The sequence below is a fragment of the Mirounga angustirostris genome, unplaced genomic scaffold (assembly GCF_029215605.1).
Source record: "Mirounga angustirostris isolate CCGP_5_RB_7025 unplaced genomic scaffold, mMirAng1.0.hap1 SCAF_1, whole genome shotgun sequence".
In the NCBI taxonomy this organism is placed as follows: domain Eukaryota; kingdom Metazoa; phylum Chordata; class Mammalia; order Carnivora; family Phocidae; genus Mirounga; species Mirounga angustirostris.
This window is the reverse complement of record NW_026991709.1, coordinates 112130353-112151762: the sequence shown is the minus strand read 5'-3', so window position 1 is coordinate 112151762 and position 21410 is coordinate 112130353. Positions and strand designations below refer to the sequence as shown.

Here is a 21410-nt window from a genome sequence, read left to right as displayed (position 1 = left end):
GGGCTATTTGTTCTCCTAAGCAGAGAACCAGATGTTCAGAAGACTACCTCCTCGGCATGCTACTTTGATTTTGAAAGACGAGGCTCTGGGGCCTGGCCTGACTGGATTAGGATGGATTTGGAAGAGCATAGGAAGGAGATGAATTGCTCTGAATAATGCAATGGGAGGTATTTGGAGGATGGGGGTATGTTAAAGAGTACAGCTCAAGACGGGGTCTGGAATAATTTGAGGAGAGGACAGATGTCAAGCAAGTCCTGCATCGGGCTCCCTGCTCAGCAGGAAGTCTGCTTCTCCCTCTGACCCTACCCCCTCTTGTGCTCTCTCTCTCTCTCAAATAAATAAATAAAATAAAATCTTTTTTTTTAAAAAAAGAGTCTGGTTTTCTGTTTGTCTCTTCTTTTCTTTGTTCATTTTGTTTCTTAAATTTAATAGGATTGCTCTGAAAAGAGCAGTTTTGTGAAGAGGTTAAGAGTGAGGGACTCTAGAGCTGGGGTTCAAATCCTACTTCTACCCCTTATTGATTACGGGAAAGTTCTTTGTCTTGTTAATCCTTCATTTCGTTCCCTTATAAAACAGTGATAAAATAGTGCCTATCTCTGGGAATCCTCAATGAGAAATCCATGCAAAGAACTAAGCATAGCATTTGGCACATAAGACGTACTTAATCAAGGTTAGCTTTAATTAACATTATAGAAATGTTACCACAAATTCCACTTAATTTGATGCCTTATAATAATCATTTTGCAGAGCTAGCCCCTGAGAGCTAACTCTTTTGATTTCCTCTCTTCTCCACACAACTCTTGGCATGGTTCTAGGAATGTCAGAGGCATTTGCTGAACTGAACTGATCTGAACTAAACATCAAACGTACTGTAGAAACTATAACCAGAGTTTAAATCTCTCTCTTTTGTTCTAATTTTTAAAGTCTTATGTAAACACTTATGAATAACAACCCTCGTATCAAGGCTTTTCCTTCTAAAATTTGAGGAATGTAGAGGGAAGTACAGGAAGGTCATGATTGTTGGCCCCTGGGTGGTGGGTAAAGGAGTTCATTATATTATTCTGTCTACTTTGTCATGTAAAATTCTCTAGAATAATAAAAATGGTTTTTAAGCCAAAACAAGTAAGTTAAAGAAGAATAAATGTGTTCATTAAAGGACAGAAAAGAAAGCAGCACATTGATAAAAATTTGGTGCAAAACAAGTCATGCAGACTCATGGAATTTGGCTAAGATAGGCTCTGAGCATTACAGAAGCTATGAACATAATACATCTAGAATCCAGGAAGGCTTTATGTGAAACTTTTATCAATGCCAAAAGATGGACTGTATTATGCCAAGTGTCTGGACCAAATGAGGTGTCAAATGCATGAGATATAATTGGTGCTCAATTGTACATTAATGTTTATATAAGGGACTAGGATGAAGAGATAAAGAAAATGCTCCTCAAGTAAATAAATGACACTAACTTGGACACTGAAAAGAGAAAGGATAAACCTTAAAATACTTGTAATAAATTAGAGAAATGGTCAGGCAAAGATGGTCAGTAAAACAACAATGGTAAAGAATATGAAGGTGTGGTGGGGGAAAAGCAATTCGGACAGAGATATAAAGAGACTAAGAACACATAAAAGAGAAAAAGATGAAGATAATTATTTTAAAAAGTTACCACAAAGCCAATTGTCACCTAATTCCACATTTTTATTTTATAACAAATGCTGAAGGAATGATAGAATTAGAAAGCTACCATTTATAACTCCCACTGTAAAAATTGATTCTGGCAATAATCATCAATGGATCCTTTTTATAACTACAAGGTGAAATATATTTGGAGAAAAAATTTGCTTAAAAAATCACTTCACAGCTTGCTTATTAATTACAAGGGAAAGATGATGCTTTTGTAAATGGAGAGAAATTGTAGACCTCACCTCAATAAAGTTATCAAACAACCCCAACAATGTCAGCACCTGTTGTCAGGATGTACTTCTTGGTGTGATGCATGGGAAGCACATAATATCACCTATGTACTGTTCATGTCAAGAATGTTTGACATGGATCTGATCATGAGGAAACTATCAGACCAAGGCAGAATATGGGGCATTCTACAAAGCAACTGACCTGGACACTTCAAAAATGAAATGCCATGAAGGATCGAGAAAAAAAAAAAACAACCCTCTTTTTTAGGAGAGAGATGACAATGACAACCAAAGGCTATGTATAGATAATTAGATCCTGAATTAAAAACAAAACAAAACAAAATGGTTAGAAAGAGCATTTTGGGGACAACTGGGGCTATTTGAATGGATTATATGATAGATTATATTACTGAATTAATGTTAACATTGGGGGGATAGTAATGTTATCACGATGGGGCAGAGATTCTCCTTAGTCTTAGGATGCATATGGCTTTATTTAGTATTTAGAGGTGAAGAACCATGATGTTTGCAATTTACTTTAAATTGGGTTCAGAAAAATAGAGAAAGAAAATGTGGCAAAATGTATGAGTGTTCCAAGTGTTTTTCTCTTATGCTACTAAGTGTTTGAAAAAAAAAAAAAAGTTGGGATAGAAAGGGTGAAACTCGAGATGATTATAGAAGTCTTATTTACCTATCAAGTAACACCATATTAGAGTGAGAAGTGCACTTCATTCATTCGTAGACATTTACTGAGTGTCCATGGGACACAAAGAGCTAAATGTATAATTATTTACATGCACCTGATATGTTATAGATTGTAGGTATTGAACTTCAGTTCTGGCTGGGTCATTTCCTTTCTAGTCTTGTTATCCTGCCATGCTGCCCCAGTAACTGCTTCACAAGACACAACAATAATTAAACAAAGCTGCCCAGGGCTCTTACCGTGTATTCAAAGCTGTGGCCGTGAAAGTGAACTGTGTGCAGGTCAAATTCACTCCCCATGCCAATCAGATACCAGTTCACTTCATCCCCAACGTGGAACGTCAGACCTTGGTTATTTCTAAACAGTCTTCCGTTAATTGCTGTGAGGGGACACAATTTATTATATTCAACAAATATTTAAAATAATGTAGGTTTAAAAAAAAAGTCTCATAGAAAGTATCACAGATGTTTTCGGAAGCCATGAGGATGTTAAAGTCAGCCTAAGGAAGCTGTTAAACATGACCAAGCCATCCATTCATGTGGGTGAGTCTAATTCTAGAGAGTTTTTCTTGCCTGAGGAAATGAAGCATTGACTTTGCTTTAAATAATTGGGTTGCACTAGAATATTTCACCACTATGGATACTTAAATTGATGGATACTTAAACATGTCTATATATTTAAAGTATATTTAAAGTGGTCACAAGAGGCTTAGAAATTGAGTGTGTTCTTCTTTAACTGCTCTAAGTCAGACCTTCATGATCTGTCACTGGTATGATTAGAATGGCCTTTTAGTTGAGGTCTGGGCCTTTTGTCTTTCCCGCTCTCTCTCTCTAATCCTCTACAGGAGTGGTTTCCAAAGAGTAATAGGAAGAAAATATTAATTTAATTATATAATTATGTATATAATATATAATTTAATCATTAATCATATATAACTATATAGTATATAACATATGAATATTAATATATAATAATTAATAATCTATAATGAAATTATAGATTAATATATAACTATCAAGATATCAACATATCAATATATCAATATATAATATTTAAATTATATCAATATTTAAATATATAATATTTAAATTAAATTGAAATTTAAATATATAAATATATAAATTATATAAATTTATATAAGTTATATATAAATTATATATAAATATAAAATATGAATATCAATATATAAATATATAATATTTAAATTAAATTTAAATTTAAATATATAAATATATAAATTATATAAATTTATATAAAAACTATATAAATTATGTATAGTTATATATAAACTATATAAATTATATGTTATATAAATTATATATTATATAAATTATATAATTAATATTTTATATATAATTACACATAAATAATAATTAATAAACATTAAATATTATTTGAGATTTAATGATTAAATATTAAAATAAATTTTAATAAAATATTTTATATAATCATTGTTAATTTAATTATATAGTTACATATAGTTATATATATAATTATATATATATTTCCTCCTTTTTACTTTTCTATTTTGTGTTCATCTTTTGAAATGCCAAACATGCATTAATACAGTGGTACAAATATATGATTTATAACCATATATCTAGGGAGGTTGGGTTCTAACTTTTAGCTGATGGAGGGATATAATAGAAAAAACTAGGAGACTCTGCTTTAGACCATGCTTCTCAGACTTTAATGTGCATGTGCCCTGAGAATCTTGTTCCAGTGCAGATTATGACGTCCTAGGTCTGTTTCACCTGAAATTCTGCATTTCTAACAAGCTCCCAAGCGATGCTGGTGCTGCTAGGACTACAGGGGGAGCACAAAGGCCTAGCTGAGTGCCAGAGCCGTTCCTCCAATACACACCTCTTCCTGCTGTTCCCTCATTCGGTGCCTTTAGTGCCTTCGGCACAGTGGTTCTGGACTGGATTTTGTCCTGCAGAGGACATTTGGCCATGTCTGGAGACATTTTGAGGTTGCACAACTTGGGGGGAGGGTGTTACTGGCTTCCCAGGGGTCGGAGGGTAAGGATGCTGCTAAACATCTTACGATGCACAGGACAGCCCCCCACAATAGTTACCAGACTGAAATATGAATAGTGGCAGGCTTGAGAAACCCCAATTTAGATCGAGTCTAAATCCTTAACAGGGTAGTCAAGGTCTTGCACAATTCTGTAGGCTTTTCTTTTCTTTCTTTCTTAGGTCACATTCTTCCGGCTACATGGAATGTCATTCCCCTCCCTTTCTACTAGACAGACTCCCATGCATCTTTAAATACTCAACTTGGGCTCCTGGGTGGCTCAGTTGGTTAGGTGTCTGCTTTCAGCTCAGGTCATGATCCCAACATCCTCGGATCCAGCCCCGCATGGGGCTCCCTGCTCAGCGGAGAGCCTGCTTCTCCCTCACCCTCTGCCTGCCGCTCTGCCTACTTGTGCTCTCTCTCTCTGTGAGAGAGCACTGTGTTTGTATTTCTGTTACAGCAACCCCCCCTCCCCCACCGCCCCCGCCAAGTCAGCAGAGATAGGCTGGCCCTGTTCTGTGAACAACTTGAGAGAAGATGCCTCATCTAACTGGCCTTCGTATCTCCTCAGCACGAGTATAGTGCTCTGTGCCCTCCACGAGGCTTATTAAAAGATGATGGGTAGCAAGGATGCAGTCCTTGAATTAATTTCAAATTTACTATATGTATCTTGGGGGGGGGGGGAATGAAGAAGTTGAAAAAGATCACATTTGGGTTTGCCTTACTTAAGGATCCCTCATCTAGTCGCGTCCCCAAGCTTCCTCCAGTGAAAGGACTGGGACCAGAAGTCTGACTGAATGTGACTATAATTCAGTGAGATTGTTTATGTGCTTTTTCTCTGAATAATTGTCTCATTACTATGATTCTAGATGGGAGGGGGGATATAAAAAAGCAGGATGTGCCTAGTCACAAGCCACCTACAAAAGAATTTTGGTTGATGATCATGGAGTTTTTTAAAGTTCTGCTTGGTGGGAAGATTGGATGGGGCCATGTGCTCTCCAGTTTGCCACAAGCCCCACCTCTCCCTGTGTCCGTTCAGGTAAGACACTTAGACAAGTGTGTAGGAAATCCCTCCAGAAATGATAGCTGGTATTCTTGGTTTTACATCACCTGCATGGTTCCAGAAGCGTTGGAATTTGCCTCACTGCTAAGTCTACAGCCCTTAGGCCAGATCCAGCCCTCTCGTTTCCTGTTTTTCTGTGGCCCATGAGTACAGGGTGGTTTTTAAATTTCCAAGTGGTTGGAAAAAACCAAACAACCAAAAAGAATATTTCCCAACATGTGAAAATTATATGAAATACAAACTTCAGTGTCCATAAAGGAAGTTTTATTGGCTCGTAGCCACTTCCATTTCTTTATGTCTCGTCTGTGGTTGCCTTTGTGCCCCATGGCAGAGTAAAATGTAGCCTCCGGTAGGGACTGTGTGGTTTACAAGTCTATGCTCTTTACTCTCTGGTCCTTTATGGAAAAAGTTTACCAGCCCCTGGTCCACGGGATCTATGCCACAGCCCCATGCGATTGCTTTCTCTAAACTGCTGAGTCGGCCAAGGGTGAACCTTCATCTGCTCCCTTTGTGTGGGACACCCCACAAGCTCCAGCTGCTGAGGCAGCTAGTGGACATTACCGTGCATTTGGTTGCTGAGGTCAAACAGTTTATCATTCCTGTCTATGTTGTTCGGATCTGAAGAATAGGTGTTAACATTTTCTTCGAAGTACCAGGATTTGTTCTCATTAAAAATCATAAAGTGGAGCACACGGTGAACTATGCTGGCTTTGGTGTTTTTGCGACATACGATCAAAGGGCCTACCAGTCCACTGTTAAGATCCTGCAGAGGAAAAGCAAGATTGTCAGCTGTGCCCAAAACTAAAAATGTCCCCCAACCAGAGAAACGAGTCGAATCAAGGTTGAGTTCTAGCGAGGTCAGATCCTGAGTTTGTAGTTACTAGGATTCTGAGAGTAAGGAAGAAGATGTTTGACATGTTGCATCCTTGACTAAGGAAAAGCGGTCAGCTCACTCACTCGAGTTGAAGTCTGATGAGAACCACTAACTCCTGAGAGGGATTTTAGTCACATTCCTCAGTGGATTTAGCTCGCAACAACAACAAAAAACCCAGAGCTTTGTTTTTAATTAGAATTTCTCGGCCTTGGAGTTGGCCAGCCGCGAAGTCTAAAGGTCTGGGATCCTTGGCCATGTGATACCCCTGCTCCCAGAGCCGCTTCCAGCTGAGAGCCTTAGTTTGTTTATACTCATTTTGGTTTGGGGTTGAATGTCCGTGTAGGTTCTAGGCAGAAAGCAAGCCAAAATAACTAAAAGTCTGGAGATGAGCCTTTTGTTGTTGTTGTTAAGTGAAAATAAACTGAACTCGAGCATTGATGGCTTAAAAAAATATATACATCTGTATGTGTTTATTTCTCATTCATCAGAGACTTTTAACTCCATACTGTTTTCTGTAATCCAAATCCAACAAAACAAGAGGATATTATATTTTCCAATTCACAGTGACATGTTGGAAAAGTATTGTGAATCGAAGTAACCATAACGCAATGATTTTGCTCTTGGAAAATGCAAACATCTGTAGAATTAAAAGCTGAGCAGTATTTATGTTGCTTAAATGAAAGATTACATAGAACTAAGATTTTTTTTTAACACAAATTCCTTCTTTCTTCCATTATAATTTCTAAGAAGAGATAGGAGGAAAACGATGACTTGATTTAAAGTTTACCTTAATCACATCCACGGTCGAATAGTAAAACCAAGGTATGCACTCAAAGTCCTTTGAGGCAGGGCCAGATCTTTCAGGAATCTGCCAAATGTATGTTTGGATCTCTCCTAAAATAGACAAATAACAGTGCATATAAACAGAATCTTTTAAAGCACATGTTTTTGTGGAGAACCAGATAACGAGCAAACCCCAAAGCTATACAAATATTAGGCAGCATAGTCCTGGTTTTCACTTCTGGCTCTACTGTTCCTAGCTTTGTGGTCTTGGTCAATGTGTTTACAGTTTCTGAGCCTTCTGTTTCTTCCTGAGCATAAAATGGGAATTTAGGGATTAGACAAGATGGTCCAAATAAGGCATTACTTGGGTCCCAGGGTGAAGCTGATATAACTATCACAGCTGGCTCTCATGTTCTCAGGGTTACTGAATCAAAACCTTATAGTGATTTTGCCATTGAAAAATGTCAGTCGTTACATATCTAACTTATTTGTTCAACAAATATTTATTGCAGTGAAGATAATGTAGGCTTTGAAACGCGACAGACTTGTTTTGAATTCCAGCTCTGAACCTTCCAATTTATAGATCACATGGGGCTCTTCCCTGCTCCCAGAGCATTTGCCTTAGCCCTACGGAATCTAAGTCCTATACTCTTGCCTATTTCAGAAAAGTTCTTTGGGACACCTCCTTCCACTCCTGCCCCTTGCTGTATAATCGTGCATCTCCCACCTCCAGAGGCTTAAATTAATTTTCCCAAGTACCTCCACTAACTGATGCTATCCCCAACTTCCCTGCTTCCAAATCTTTAACAATCAGTCTACTTAGAACCAGCCCTCCCCTTCCACCACACCACACAGTGCCTGGGTTCAGCAGATACTCAGCAGTGTTTGTGGAATGTACCCAATGGGATCCTTCTCTGACTACTGAGAGCAGAGTGCTGACTTACAAACTCCTTGGATAGGAGATTCATGTTAGCACTACCATGGGACTGTCTCTTTTTTAAAATCAAAAGGGAATATTTCACCTGCCATCAAAATCTCTCTTTCCTCCCTCTGCCCCACACATCTTCCCTTTTTGAATTTGGCTCTTTCCTCGATACTACTTGTTTTGGTAGGCAACTGGATTCTGGATGTCCCTCCCAGGTTCCCCTTTGAGAATGAAGGAATTTTTGCTCCACAGGCTGTCCACCCTCTCCTGAGACAGCCTTGGTGGAAGAGAGTCAACTTACCCAGGCTTACATCCAATGACAGCTGCAGGGACAGAAAGGCCCAGCTTTCTCACCCCAACTCAGGACAGCTGAGGACCACCCACTCTTCAGAACTTCTAGGGGTGGTTGGGCTTTCTATTGAGGCTGCATCTCTGCATAAGCTCTCCCCCTGCCCAATTCTGTTTCTTTGTCTTTGATCCCAAGAGCACTATCTGCCCACAAATTTTCATTTCAGGATCTGCTCCCTGGGCATTAATATTAAAAAGCATTTGTTTTGGGGGCACCTGGGTGGCTCCGTCAGTTAAGAGTCTGCCTTCAGCTCAGGCCATGATCCCGGGGTCCTGGGATCGAGCCCCGCGTTGGGCTTCCTGCTCAGCAGAGAGCCTGAGTCTCTCTCTCCCTCTGCTTGTGCTCTCTCTCTCTCAACTAAATAAATAAAATTTGTTAAAAAAGCATTTGTTTTTGTCTGAGGTATGTGGAATGGCATGCTGTACAGTGGTGATGCCACAGAAATGTTAATACCTGAGGTTCATTACTTCCTCTTAGTGACTCTCTCCCCTGCCCCCTTCTTCACACACTGCATCGTATATTCAACTCCTACTTTAGCACTTGAATTGGAGAGATGGACTATAGCCTAAGAAAACCTGGCAGCTGGACAGGTGGAGAGAGGGGAGGGAAGGTGGTTCTAGAAGAGACTTGTATACACGGGGTAGTTTTGCTCATGGCACCCATCCTGGAAGCAAACTCAAGACTTGCGAAAGGAACTCGCTCCCCAACTCCTTCTTTAGACCCTTCCTACTAGTCCACTGGTCTCTCTCATCTAGAACTACACCTATACCTAAGAAAGGACATTAGCACATAGTCCTGCATAAAAGCTCTGAAGCTTTCTTTCCTCTTCTGAAGCAGTTACCTGGCTGTGTTGGAACAACAGTGGAATAGTTTGTTTTCACTCCATGAGCGTGAATCGAATATGGTCTTGAGGCTTTATTTTTAAAGATAATTCGGATTTTTTGACCAGGAGTGAGAAATATTAAAGGACCTAGGGAATATAAAAAGGAAAACGTGTGGAAATTGTTATTTATTTTAAATTATGAATCATTTGTCCTCTTAAGTATTTATACAGCGACTTATTTTTATCCTTTTTCCTTAACATGCAAGCCAAATAAAACACACTTTTAACAAGTGGATCATTGATGATTTATGAAACATGGTTTTTGCCTGGAAAATTTAAGTCTTTAGAAAACGTACTTTGATGAGCATCAGTTACTACCTACAAAAACACACAATTTAGAAATGAAATCTTTTATTTTCTTTCTTGACCAACCTTATCACTTAAACCTTTTATCTTTTTCCCCTTCACCTTAATGGAAAGTTAGGAGGAGCTGGAGGCCTTGTTACTGACCAACAGTGATTTTTTTTTCTCTCTCTCAAGACTGAAGACCCCTTCATTATATTCACTCTCCCTTCCATCCCAGGCCAAGAACTGGAGGTAAAAAAAAATTGTTTTAAATCTTCTTTCTATTTAGAAGCAGATTATGTCACTGACTCTAAAAATTCTGAAACAGGGATGGTTTTGAGATGAAATAAGCAGTAAGAATTCTCTTCAAACTTGTACTATAATTACTGAAATCAGAGCCCTGAAGATACGTACTGGACATTAGATTCTAGCTTGGGACATCCTCTCTTTGTCCCCATGGCCATTTCACCTTCCCAAACACTAGAGAATTGTTTTCCCTTTTCTGTAAAGTGGTTGTTGTTTTTTTCTTTTTTTGTATAAATAATAATGGAATCTAGAGGGTCATGTCGTGTTATTTATCTTGATGCACTCAGCCAGAATCCTAGCAAAAACTAACATCCTGCTGTTACTAAAGATAGGAGCCCGCCCAATAGCAGGGGGAACTGGACAGCACAGACCTCCTTCTGGGGGTTGCAAAGGGACAAGCTCAAGAGGTCAATGAGGAGCCAAGAAGAGTAAGAGTAAGAATTTCTCCAACAGCATGTAAATCTCAGGGTCTCACATCAGAAAATAGTCTCTAATAGGGGACCCTGGGTGTCCGACTCTTGGTTTTGGCTCAGGTCATGATCTTAGGCTTGTGAGATCAAGCCCCATGTTGGGCTTCTCACTCAGTGCAGAATCTGCTTGAGATTCTCTCCCTCTCCCTCCCCCTCTGTTCCTCCCTCTGCACGAATGTGTGCACGTATGTGTGTGCACGTGCTCTCTCTCTCAAATAAATAAACAAATAAATAAATAAAATCTTAAAAAAAAAAAGAAGAAGAAAATAGTCTCCAATAGACACTTAGATATCAGGAGCCAAATAAAATTTGAGCATATGGAAATGCCATGTGACTTCTCGAAATATTATGCAACATACAGACGTGTCATTTGACATATGAAAACATCATGTGACCTCTGGAAATGCTGTGGGACTTAGGGAAATGTTGCATGTAGGTGCTTGGGGGTGACTTGTAATTTTCCTAGCTGACCTGTCAAGGGTAGAAGAAAGGGCTGCAATATTCCTCACTCTTGGACAGAAGATGAAACTAAATATTAACACTTTACATGTTTAAATTAAACACTTAGGGTTGCCTGGGTGGCTCGGTCGTTAAGCGTCTGCCTTCAGCTCAGGTCATGATCCCAGGGTCCTGGGATCGAGCCAAACGTCGGCTCCCTGCTCAGTGGGAAGCCTGCTTCTCCCTCTCCTGCTCCCCCCTGCTTGTCTTCCATCTCTCACTACATCTCTCTCTTCAAATAAATAAAAATAAATAAATAAAATCTTTAAATTAAACACTTAAATTTAAACAAAGAGTTCCCCCTTCTCACTATAGTAGGGCTTCTGGGCTTCATTTTAGTATCAGTGAAGTGATCTCTAAATGCTACTTCTGAAGTCTCTCTAGAGTTCTTGAGTCCTAAGAAGCCAGGTAATCTGAAACTGACCACATTCACTTTCTATGGTCCCTTCAATTTCCATGAAACAACACTTGAATCAGTTTTCTTTTCCCAGTAAAAGTGCCTATCGGCAAACAAATTAGGATTAACATTATAGGCCCTTTCCTCTGTCAAGGTGGAGGTTAACAATATCCTCAAGGTGTGCAACAGTCTCTGGTGACTGAGGACAGGAAGAAAAACCTGAAGACCAGTCTGATCGTGTAGCAATACCTAGTATGTCCAGATGTTTTTCATCTTCAGTTCTTTGTGTTAGATTCTTGAATGTGATATCATCATACTGACGGTATATGACTTTCTTGTATTTGGACCCAAGATACGTCCCAATTCTATCCAAATATATGCTTGTTTTACTTTAAGGAAATAAGAACAAAACCAAAAAAACCACAAAGTTAGTTAATTTAACCATTAAATTAGACAAATTCTCATATGGAAGAGCTCCTTATTGCAACAACACAATTGATTAATGTCTAGAGGCCACTTCACCTCTTCTTCTTAAAAAAAAAAAAAGTATTAATACTGGTAAGATGGCTGGATATTCATTCTGTACTTTAAAACATATTTTCTGGATGAAATTTTAGTTTTGATAAATGAATAAATAGAAAAAGTGAAAATCAGAGAGAGAAATCAAGTTTTACAAAAAGAAAAACAAAGGTCTTAGATTTGAGGTTCCCAGAAGAAGAGAGATTGACAGAGACAAATGAAGACAAAAGGAAAATCTGACTGATGCCACATGTTAAATGTAGCTGAAGTGATGTTTATTACACCTTGGAGTGACCAAGCTGGATGGTAATACACATCAGGAAGACTGGATGCAAGGAGTGAAAAGAAAGCGAGAAACAAAGCACAGAAATAAGTGATGCAGATATTTAGAAAGAATTGAAGTCATTTATAATTGAAGGTAAGATACACAGATACATTGTGATTTGTAACGGAACGTATCCTAAGCCCACACGTGCCTCGCACTTACCATGCACACACACCCATCATGCACACCCACACCATACACACGAATACACAGGTGCACGCACGTGCACACATGTGTGAGACTGAAAAGAAAGGGTGGAGGACTCCAGAAGGAGCCCTTCTCGGTTAGAGATGGAAGTTACTGCCATACTTCTCTCCTTGTAAATGTTGCAGTTGTTTCTCCCACTTCCTGCTAGGAGAATAATCCCACAGAACTTCCTCAGCAGCGATGTAAATGGTTTTCTCTTCCTCATACTGTGTTTGATCAGGGTTTGGCTTCTCACACTGCCTCACGTGGTATTTATGCTTCATGCCTCCTAGATAGTGCTCTGTTGTCATACAAACTACATCAAAAGTTCCTGGAGATGAGTAAGAAAAGAATGCATAAAGCTTTGCATTCAGATTTCTTTTCTCTGTGAAGTCATCTAGAAGATATAAACCCCCAAACGTAATACAGTAAGATAGTCCATTTGGTTTTTTTTTTTTTCCATTAATTTGACAGATACTTATTCTTTATGCCAGGCTTATTCCTAGGCACTTGGGAAACATCAGTGAGCAAAACAGTTAAAAATCCATGTCCTAAGGGTTTATATGGCAGGGTGGGTGGGTGTTGCTGAGATAAACATAGCAGGTAACATCAATGGATGTTGGAAGCTGGTAAATGCTATGGATTAAAAAAAGGCAGACCGGTGTGGGAAGGATTGAGAATGCTGGGCAGGGTGGGGCGGGGCAGGGGGGAGCTCCAGGGAGCAATGAGCAATATTTTATAGGATGATCAGGGTAGGCCTTGATGGAAGGGTGACACCTGGACAAAGATGAGAGGTGACTGATGGATCCGCGGCAAGAGCGACCCAGGCAGAGGAAACACGCAGCAAAATCTCTAAGCTGAGGGCCTGTTTGGTGCCTGCAGACCATCCCAGAGGTCTGTGGGTCTGGAGTGGAGTGAGCAAGGGCGAGAGGAGACAAGCTTGGTGTGGGTTGGAGGGCTGGGTCCCATGGACCCTTGGGAAACAGATGGTAGTGGGCAAGTGTGGAAGGAAGGAGACCTGTTAGGATGCTACGAAGTAATCCATGAGAGATGGTGGGGCTTGGATCGGAGTGGCAGCGGTGGAAGGCGATCAGACTCACACTTTCAAGTCCCCAAGCAATGACAACAACAAAAAAACTCCAGCCTCGTTCAGACCAGTATATTCCACCTGAATTCAAGCTGTCTTTCTTTGATTTGGGTAATTTTATGCTCATCGCATGCCAACGCTGTTTCTCAAAGTTACCTTTATCATCACCAATACTTTCTTCTGTCTCTGTACGTGTTTCTGTTGTTGCTGTTACTTTTTGCAGAGGGTAAGATTCAGGAAGACCGACAAGGAACAAAACCTTCAGACTCAAGGATTTGGGAAGAAGCATTTGTTTAGAATGAACTGATGCCCATAGAGCACAGCGCTTGACACATAGCAGGTGTCTCCACATGTTTACTGCAGCTGATCTCGTTAAGTAAAGAGATGAAGAACAAAGCAATTTTTTTTTTTTTAAGTCCAGGAAAACATCTCCAGGGAAAAGGAGAGGAAGAAGTGGGGCGGGCGGGGGCAGGGAATCACCTGCCACCAGGTGAGTGCACAGGGCGGAGAGGAGAACGAGTGTTGGAAAAGATTTCTTTCTTGTTTCCCTCTGAGTGCTCTTAATCCCAGGCTCTGCTTGTTTGTAAAGTAAAATAAAAAAAATTTTACATGTAGAAAATGTAATCAAATGAATCTGTGGTATCACCAAGAGTTCAGATACCAACCCATGGCATTTATGGAGTAGCTAACTTATCGTGTAGCCAGCATTTGATTTGCCAGTAGTTTTTGACCAAGATGAATGGATTTGTGTTTTATTTATTTATTTTATTTTGGTGAAGGTGGATCTGCAGGATAAACGAAGGAACTAATATTTTATTGAACGTCTAACACACGCCAGGCACTTTACTATGCTGCATCTATCTCACCTGGTCCTTGTCTATTCCTTTTTGCAGATTGTAAATTATTGCAATCCCTATTTTACAAATGAGGGTATTAAGTTCAGAGCAGAGGGGAGGTTCCTCTGACACCCCTAACAGTATTCTGATTAAGAAAAATTTGCCACAGCAGCAATTGACCTCACTGAAGTGAAAACATTTCCCTAGAGAGCCAAGCCAGCAAGGAGAGGAGTAGAGAGAAGGCAGAAGCAGACCGGTGGGTCTGGGAAACAAACAGATAGAGAATAGAGTGAAAACAGGTTAAAATGCTTCAAAGCATCTTCATCACTTTTGAGGAGTGTGGATTGATTTAGAGTCTGGAGCCCAGGAAGAGAAAACCGAGAGGGGTGGAGGGGATTTTTGTGATCTGGGAAATGATATATTACTGCTCCTATAAATTACATGGAGCGGGGGAAAGGCTTTTTAAACACTGTTTATATAAGGTCCCTTTTTTCTGTACGAACAATATTCAGTGCATGTCAAGACACTGTTTTTCATAATTTGGGCACATTTCAGTGTGAAAGAGAAGATCTACTACTTACCTATGGAATCGGGTGTCATAAAAAGTGTCTGGGAGTTGTGGGGAAACAGAGCTATGGTGTCGTCCCTTGATCCTAAGGAAGTGAAGGTATTTCCTGAAAAATATATCCCATGTAAGTCTTTTTCTGATCCCACACTGAGAACGTGCCACGAAACGTTGTCTCCTAAGCACATGTCCAGTCCAGGCAGATTTCCATACATGTATCCATTAATGGCTACAAGACATTGGGGACAAAGAAAAGAATATTTAATTTATTGATAATTGGCATCTCTTCAAACTCAACAAAGGACTAATCCTAAGGCAGCTCAATCATGTAAGATAATCTCAAGATTATCTGTGTTCACCCCTTCCTTTTAGATTTGAGGAAACTAAGGCCAAAGAGGCAATTACTTGTCCAGTGTCATTAAGCTTATTTTTGGAACAGTTAAGATCAAAGTCCAAGTCTTTAGATTCTAGACCAGTCCTTTCCCCCTACACCTGCAGTCTTCAAAAACCAACCAACCAACCAATCAACCACCTAACTCAATAAACACTCCATCCACCAGTGTCACTAAATTTGGCAGTAAAAAAATACATGACTTTTCTATCTCACATTTAGTAATAGCTAAACAATATAGTGCACCAACAAGGCATTGTTAAGTATTTAGTAAGTTGAATTTAACATAATCATCCGAGTAGATAGTATTTTTGTTGAGAAATTATCTTTAAAAGAAACATGAAATATATTAGCCAATCCTTGGGGAAAAATGTATGTCTCTCTTAATCTGTAATTCTTTAGACATAATGAAATTAAACAAGTGCTTAATGCATTTATTTTGTAAATTGCATGTTCCCTCACAATACATCTGGTTGGACTTCTGGAAGTCTGGATCCTTTTTATCCACATTTTCAGGCCTTGTTGTAAATGTTCTGATATTTTCATCTAAGAGATGACTTTTATTTTCATCAAATATTGTGGCAAGCAGGTAAAACTCTTTGTCTTTTCCTTTCTGTGGATGAGAATAGAAAAAGAAATAGACATGAAATATAGATGCTCTATATACAAAGTCTAGTCAAATAGTTGATCTGCATACAGGATTTCCTACACAAGGTGTTTTGTATACTCCTCGAAAATTCAGGCACAGATAAAGGCATGAATCCCAGTGAATGGATTTATCACAGAACTAAGAAGTTAGGAGAATTATCTATAGTTGTTTTCGTATAAAGCTCTTACTCTAGGGACCCCTACAACTGAACTTCATAAACTAAACTCTATGATCATAGATGTTTATAGTGGCTTTTCATAGGATGCTTTGTAGAAAGTGAGTTAAATAAAATGTTTTCAATTCTAGAAAGTCTGCATTTTTAGCATTTATGAAGAAATTAAATATGTACACATATTTATATTTTTGGATAAATAGAAAGATTACATGTGCTATAAGAATTATGAGACTTATAATGCTTGAATTATATGGATGCCTGTTAATATGTCATCTCATTTTTAGATAAAATATACATTCAATTATACATATATTTATTTGGGGAGATTTATTAGGCTTTATTACCTTATAAATTATAAGTGCAAAAAAGAAATTAGATATTAGTTCACTTGTGAGTGAGGAACAGGGGAAATTCATCCCTCAAACATTTACTAAGCACCTACTACACGCCAGAGAGGGTCAGTCGTTTTCACAAAAAATTAACAAAACAACAACAAACAAACAAACAAAAAACCCTCACGTACGGTTTCAAGGAACTTATGGTCTAGTGGGACAGAAAGGCCAATAAATACAATTGCATGGATAAGTGCTCCAATGGAAACGTACGCAAGGAACTATGGTAACTGACAGAAACCACTTTAGTTAGTGAATATTGTCTGAAGGACAGGAAGGAACTTTCAGTCGGAGTTTTAAAAATGTCTCCCCTCTCAGCAGGCAAAGCCGTGAGGAGAGGCCATTCCCGATAGAGAGCAGAGGGCAAAATCAAAGAGATGTGAATGAGCCTTTCTTCCTCAGGGACTAACAAGCTAATTCTGCACAGTGTGGCAAGGAAGGAGGCATGAATCTGGAGGGGCCGACAGGGGTCTGTTGTGCTGACTTCTGAGCCAGCCAACTGCAGAGTATGGAGCGCGCTAGAGTTGGATTTGAAAAGAAGCGATGTGGAGCTACAGTGAAGCAGGGTGAGAGTGGAACCAGGAGTCAGGAGGTTAAAGGAGTTCAGAAAGAGGGGACGGTACCTCCCAAGAAGGCAGTGGTATTGGGAGGTGGATGACTAATGTTGGAGGTGAGAAAGGAGTTGTTGTTGATGGAAATCCTGGGATGGGTGGCGTCATTAACAAAAGAGACAGAGTGAAGGAGAGAGGGGCAGGTAGCGGTTGTCCAGAGGGAGATGAAGAGTTAAAGCAGTCAAGCGGAAATAGAGGTGTCTGGTACACGCTAGGGTGGGTGCTCACTGGGCAGAGGAAGGTGCAGGTCTGGAGTTCAGAAAAGGATAGAATTGAGAAAATCAGCCCACAGAAGAAACTGAACCTGCCGACTGCCACATTGCTTTGCCTCTGCAGTTCTGTCTCAGGCAACCTCTCACCAAGGCCTATCTGGACATAGATCCATGACTCACCTGTTTGCCATCTTTACCAAGGCTTCCATTTCTGCACACGAGCAGAGGCCCTACGAGGCCACTGTTGATGTCTCTTATCATATTTACTGAGGAATAGTATAACCAGGTCAGACAGTTGGGATCTGAGGAGGTAGGACCCACATATCTTGGAACTTCCCATGTATAGACAAATATCTTGCCAGGATTTACATGTGAGGAGGGTGGAGGAGTACCTAGTAAGAAATAAATATTGGTAAAATAGGTCCTAGGACCAGAAGTACCCTAGTCTAGGCTGTTAGATCTCTGAGAGCAAGGACCGTATCTTGCTCACTTTGTAGCACCTCGGGTGACAGTTGAAAGGGGCTGAAGGAATCACGGCCATAATTAGGACACAGTGCTGTTATGATGTGAAAAGTGGGCTGCATCATGATTTGAGGAGAAATTTTATTTTCTAGCTGACATTATATTGCAGTGTGGCTTGTTTTGGCCTCCCTCAAACATTACTTACTTCCTCCAGGTGTTTTGTAGAAGGAGCCCTCATTACTCTTTCTGTAACGTAGTCCATGAGGCTGAATGCTGAGTGGCATGGAAGCCTTGTTATAAAAAATGATCTTGATGATCTGTCCCACTTCTGCCTTAATAATAGGGCCTAGAGACCAACAGAATTAGTAATTGTCCTCGGTTTTCACAAACAATTGTCAGGTGTGTTACTTGAGTAAGTTTCTTCTAGGAACAAATTAAAGAGACAATGCTATGAACCAGGAATGCCTCCGACTGCAAGAGCTCGAGATGATGCACGGTCTTAGAAAGTCACTTTGGATCACATGAATATATTACTCTTATTGGATGTATAGGGACAAAAGAATGTAGTTTAAAATTGGGTGAATCAGAATGTACTGTTTTCATAAGGTTGTAAGATGACAGCCTAAAATCTCTAAAACTGTGAGATGTGAATACTATTTTGATTGCACAGAATATGTATAAACGGCGGTATAACCCTGCAGAGCTCTGAAGAGAATTTTACCAAGGATTCCAAGGTGCTCCTCTCTTGCCTTCTGTGTTTGGAAGGAAGCATCTGTATATTCACGGTAAACTAGCTTTTTGTAAGATCCTCCGATTCTGGTTGGGCTTTGTTCAAAATGTAGCTGGGATTCACTGCGCAGAGAAAGCAGATACACAAAGAACTTTTAAGTTAACAGTGATCACGTGAAAAGAAAGCAAGAATCTGTTTTAAATTACTTGTAATATATTTATAAAAGCAATGCATGCTCATTGTAGGAAATTTGAAAAATAAGAAGAAAACTGACCCCCCAAAATTAAAATCTTCATAATCCCATTATCTACATATAACCACTGTCAACATTTTCCATGGATTTCTTTTCAGTCTTTTATCTATGCGTGTGGGTATAAAAGTATCTATGCCTGTCTACTTGGCGGTTTATCCACACACTTTCTTCTGGAACACAAGGTTCTTTTTTTTTTCCAGTCAGGTAGTAACAAACGCCACTTCTAAAACAATTATGTGCAGAGATGTTAGAATAGTAAGATGAGAGATGTCATTCTTCTTTTTAGATTTTATTATAATAGGGGTGCCTGGGTGGTTCAGTCGGTAAGCGTCTGCCTTCAGCTCAGGTCATGATCCCGGGGTCCTGGGATCGAGCCCCACGTCGGGCTCCCTGCTCTGCAGGAAGCCTGCTTCTCCCTCTCCCACTCCCCCTGCTTGTGTTCCCTCTCTCGCTGTCTCTCTCTGTCAAATAAATAAATAAAATCTTTAAAAAATAAAAAAATAAATTTTATTATAATAAAATTAAATGGGGTCCCCTGAGAAAAAGAGTTTCTTAGCAGTGAAGTAGGGACTTGTCATGCTAACACATCATAGAATTTCATAGCCAGGACAATCAAGCAAGCCGAAAAAAAATCTATTAATTCATACTTATTTTAGTCAATATAAAATGAGAGTTGGACCTAACTCTGAATCTGATTTTTGCTCTAAGCCCAGATATCCTTCATATAAAATTTCCATCCCACAGATTGAATAATTTATTGATGAACTGAAGTAAGAAGTGAAAATACTCACTCGACATAACAGTCTTAGTTTTCGCAAATTTTCTCTGAGTAAATTAGAGAAAAATAATTACCATGGGAAACACTGCTTGGTGGTTTCAGAACTTGATATTTTCTGACATATAACTTCCATTCAATAGACCAGAAGGTTTAAAATTGCTGTAATCTTTGAGTTGGTAAATATAATTATAGCAGTTGGACTATCAAAAAAACTTTTTGTGTACTTTTAAATGCTGTGCCATGGTAATGTATTTTGGTCGTAGTTTTTGGTCACTAAAATAGTAATTGGTAATATATTCTTAGGTGCTGTTGAAATAAAAAATATTTATAAAACATAATTTAAGGCCGCCTGGGTGGCTCAGTTGATTAAGCGACTGCCTTCAGCTCAGGTTATGATCCTGGAGTCCCAGGATCGAGTTGGCATCAGGCTCCCTGCTCAGCAGGGAGTCTGCTTCTCCCTCTGACCCTCCCCCACCATGGTCTCTCTCTCTCACTCTCTTTCAAATAAATAAATAAAATCTTAAAAAAAAAAACCAAAAACAAAAACATGATTTAAGAATGTCATAGGAAAGAAAAAAGTAATAAAAAATGTCATGGGCAATAATTTAATTATGCCTTCAGATCTTAGCAGGAAAGTATAAATGATACATGAGGAATGTTTTGAATTTTTATAAAATTGTTATTGATAACATTATCCACTGCCTCATAATTACATATAATAAATCTATTTTAAAACAGTGCTAGGGGGAAAAATGAGCAGTATGTTTTATTTCGCGCTGGCTGCCAAGGCATTTAGAGAAAAATTTTGTGTGGTAGTGATCTTTTAATTCAACATCTTCTAATTATTGATATAATTATTTTTCTCCTTTTGTTTTATCGGTATCTTTTTATGACAAGATGCCTAAATCCTTCTTAGGAGTAGCTGGTTATGAAAAAGTTCGATTATCTTTATTTAACCATAAATATTTTAATCACTGAATTATTACCTTCCAGATGTTGTTAAATTTTCTTTAGTGAAGGAATCTACACCAGAGGGAGCATAGTTCCAAACAATTTTTTCAGCAGCAATATAGTAACATATAACATGTGTCCCATGAACATCTGTTGAAGGTTTTCGGCAATTCCTTACGTTAAAAAAGGCCTTCATACTATCTGAAAAACAGTAAACCCAAGCAGAGAATGTTACTGCAACATTTTTCTTATTCCATATATATTTTATATTTTAGCCAACAATACTGCAACTTCTCCCTTTTGGAGAAATTTGAGGCATTTTACTTACGGAATCTGTGTAAAAACCTAAAATGTATGAAACAAATACAAAAAGCAGGATGCAAAGATAAAGGTTAGAGGAACATATATTACTGGAGAATAATCACCACCTTTGGACCAGTCCCTAGATGAAGATGTTGCCTGTCTACCGAGAAGAATTTGAGATTCTATTTGGCCAAAAACATCTTTCCTCAGGGGTATAAAATTACCACCATTAGTCACTAATGAATTAGCTGATTTATTAGATTAACTAGAAGCAGGCAGGAAGAAAATCAAGGCAGGTAACTTTCCACGAGGGCACCAGTCCTGTGCTTTGATTTTGGAGTACTGTTGGTGGGAGTGTAAATTAGGACAGACATTTTGGAAGGCAATCTGGGCAGCATTTGTTAAAACATAAAAAGATACAAATAAAAAGATGTTAACTATTACATTGTTAATAAGCAAAAAACGTGGAAGCAATTTAAATGCCTATCGGTAGGCAATTGGGTAAATAACTCAGGATAGA

General features: G+C 38.9%; 1 protein-coding gene across 1 annotated transcript in view; it reads right to left on the bottom strand.

Annotated features, from left to right (window-relative positions):
- Positions 1 to 21410, bottom strand: part of LOC123834639 (ceruloplasmin-like) — a 30042-nt gene that overhangs the window by 2250 nt on the left and 6382 nt on the right. Inside the window, exons 6-17 of the mRNA XM_045863707.2 lie at positions 20623 to 20788; positions 18597 to 18727; positions 18081 to 18221; positions 17594 to 17805; positions 15837 to 15987; positions 15000 to 15212; positions 12619 to 12826; positions 11715 to 11854; positions 9468 to 9596; positions 7357 to 7463; positions 6257 to 6458; positions 2856 to 2995 (exon numbers count right to left, since the gene is read on the bottom strand). Coding sequence (XP_045719663.1) covers positions 2856 to 2995; positions 6257 to 6458; positions 7357 to 7463; positions 9468 to 9596; positions 11715 to 11854; positions 12619 to 12826; positions 15000 to 15212; positions 15837 to 15987; positions 17594 to 17805; positions 18081 to 18221; positions 18597 to 18727; positions 20623 to 20788 — 1940 coding nt within the window. The remainder of the gene's footprint in view (positions 1 to 2855; positions 2996 to 6256; positions 6459 to 7356; positions 7464 to 9467; positions 9597 to 11714; positions 11855 to 12618; positions 12827 to 14999; positions 15213 to 15836; positions 15988 to 17593; positions 17806 to 18080; positions 18222 to 18596; positions 18728 to 20622; positions 20789 to 21410) is intronic.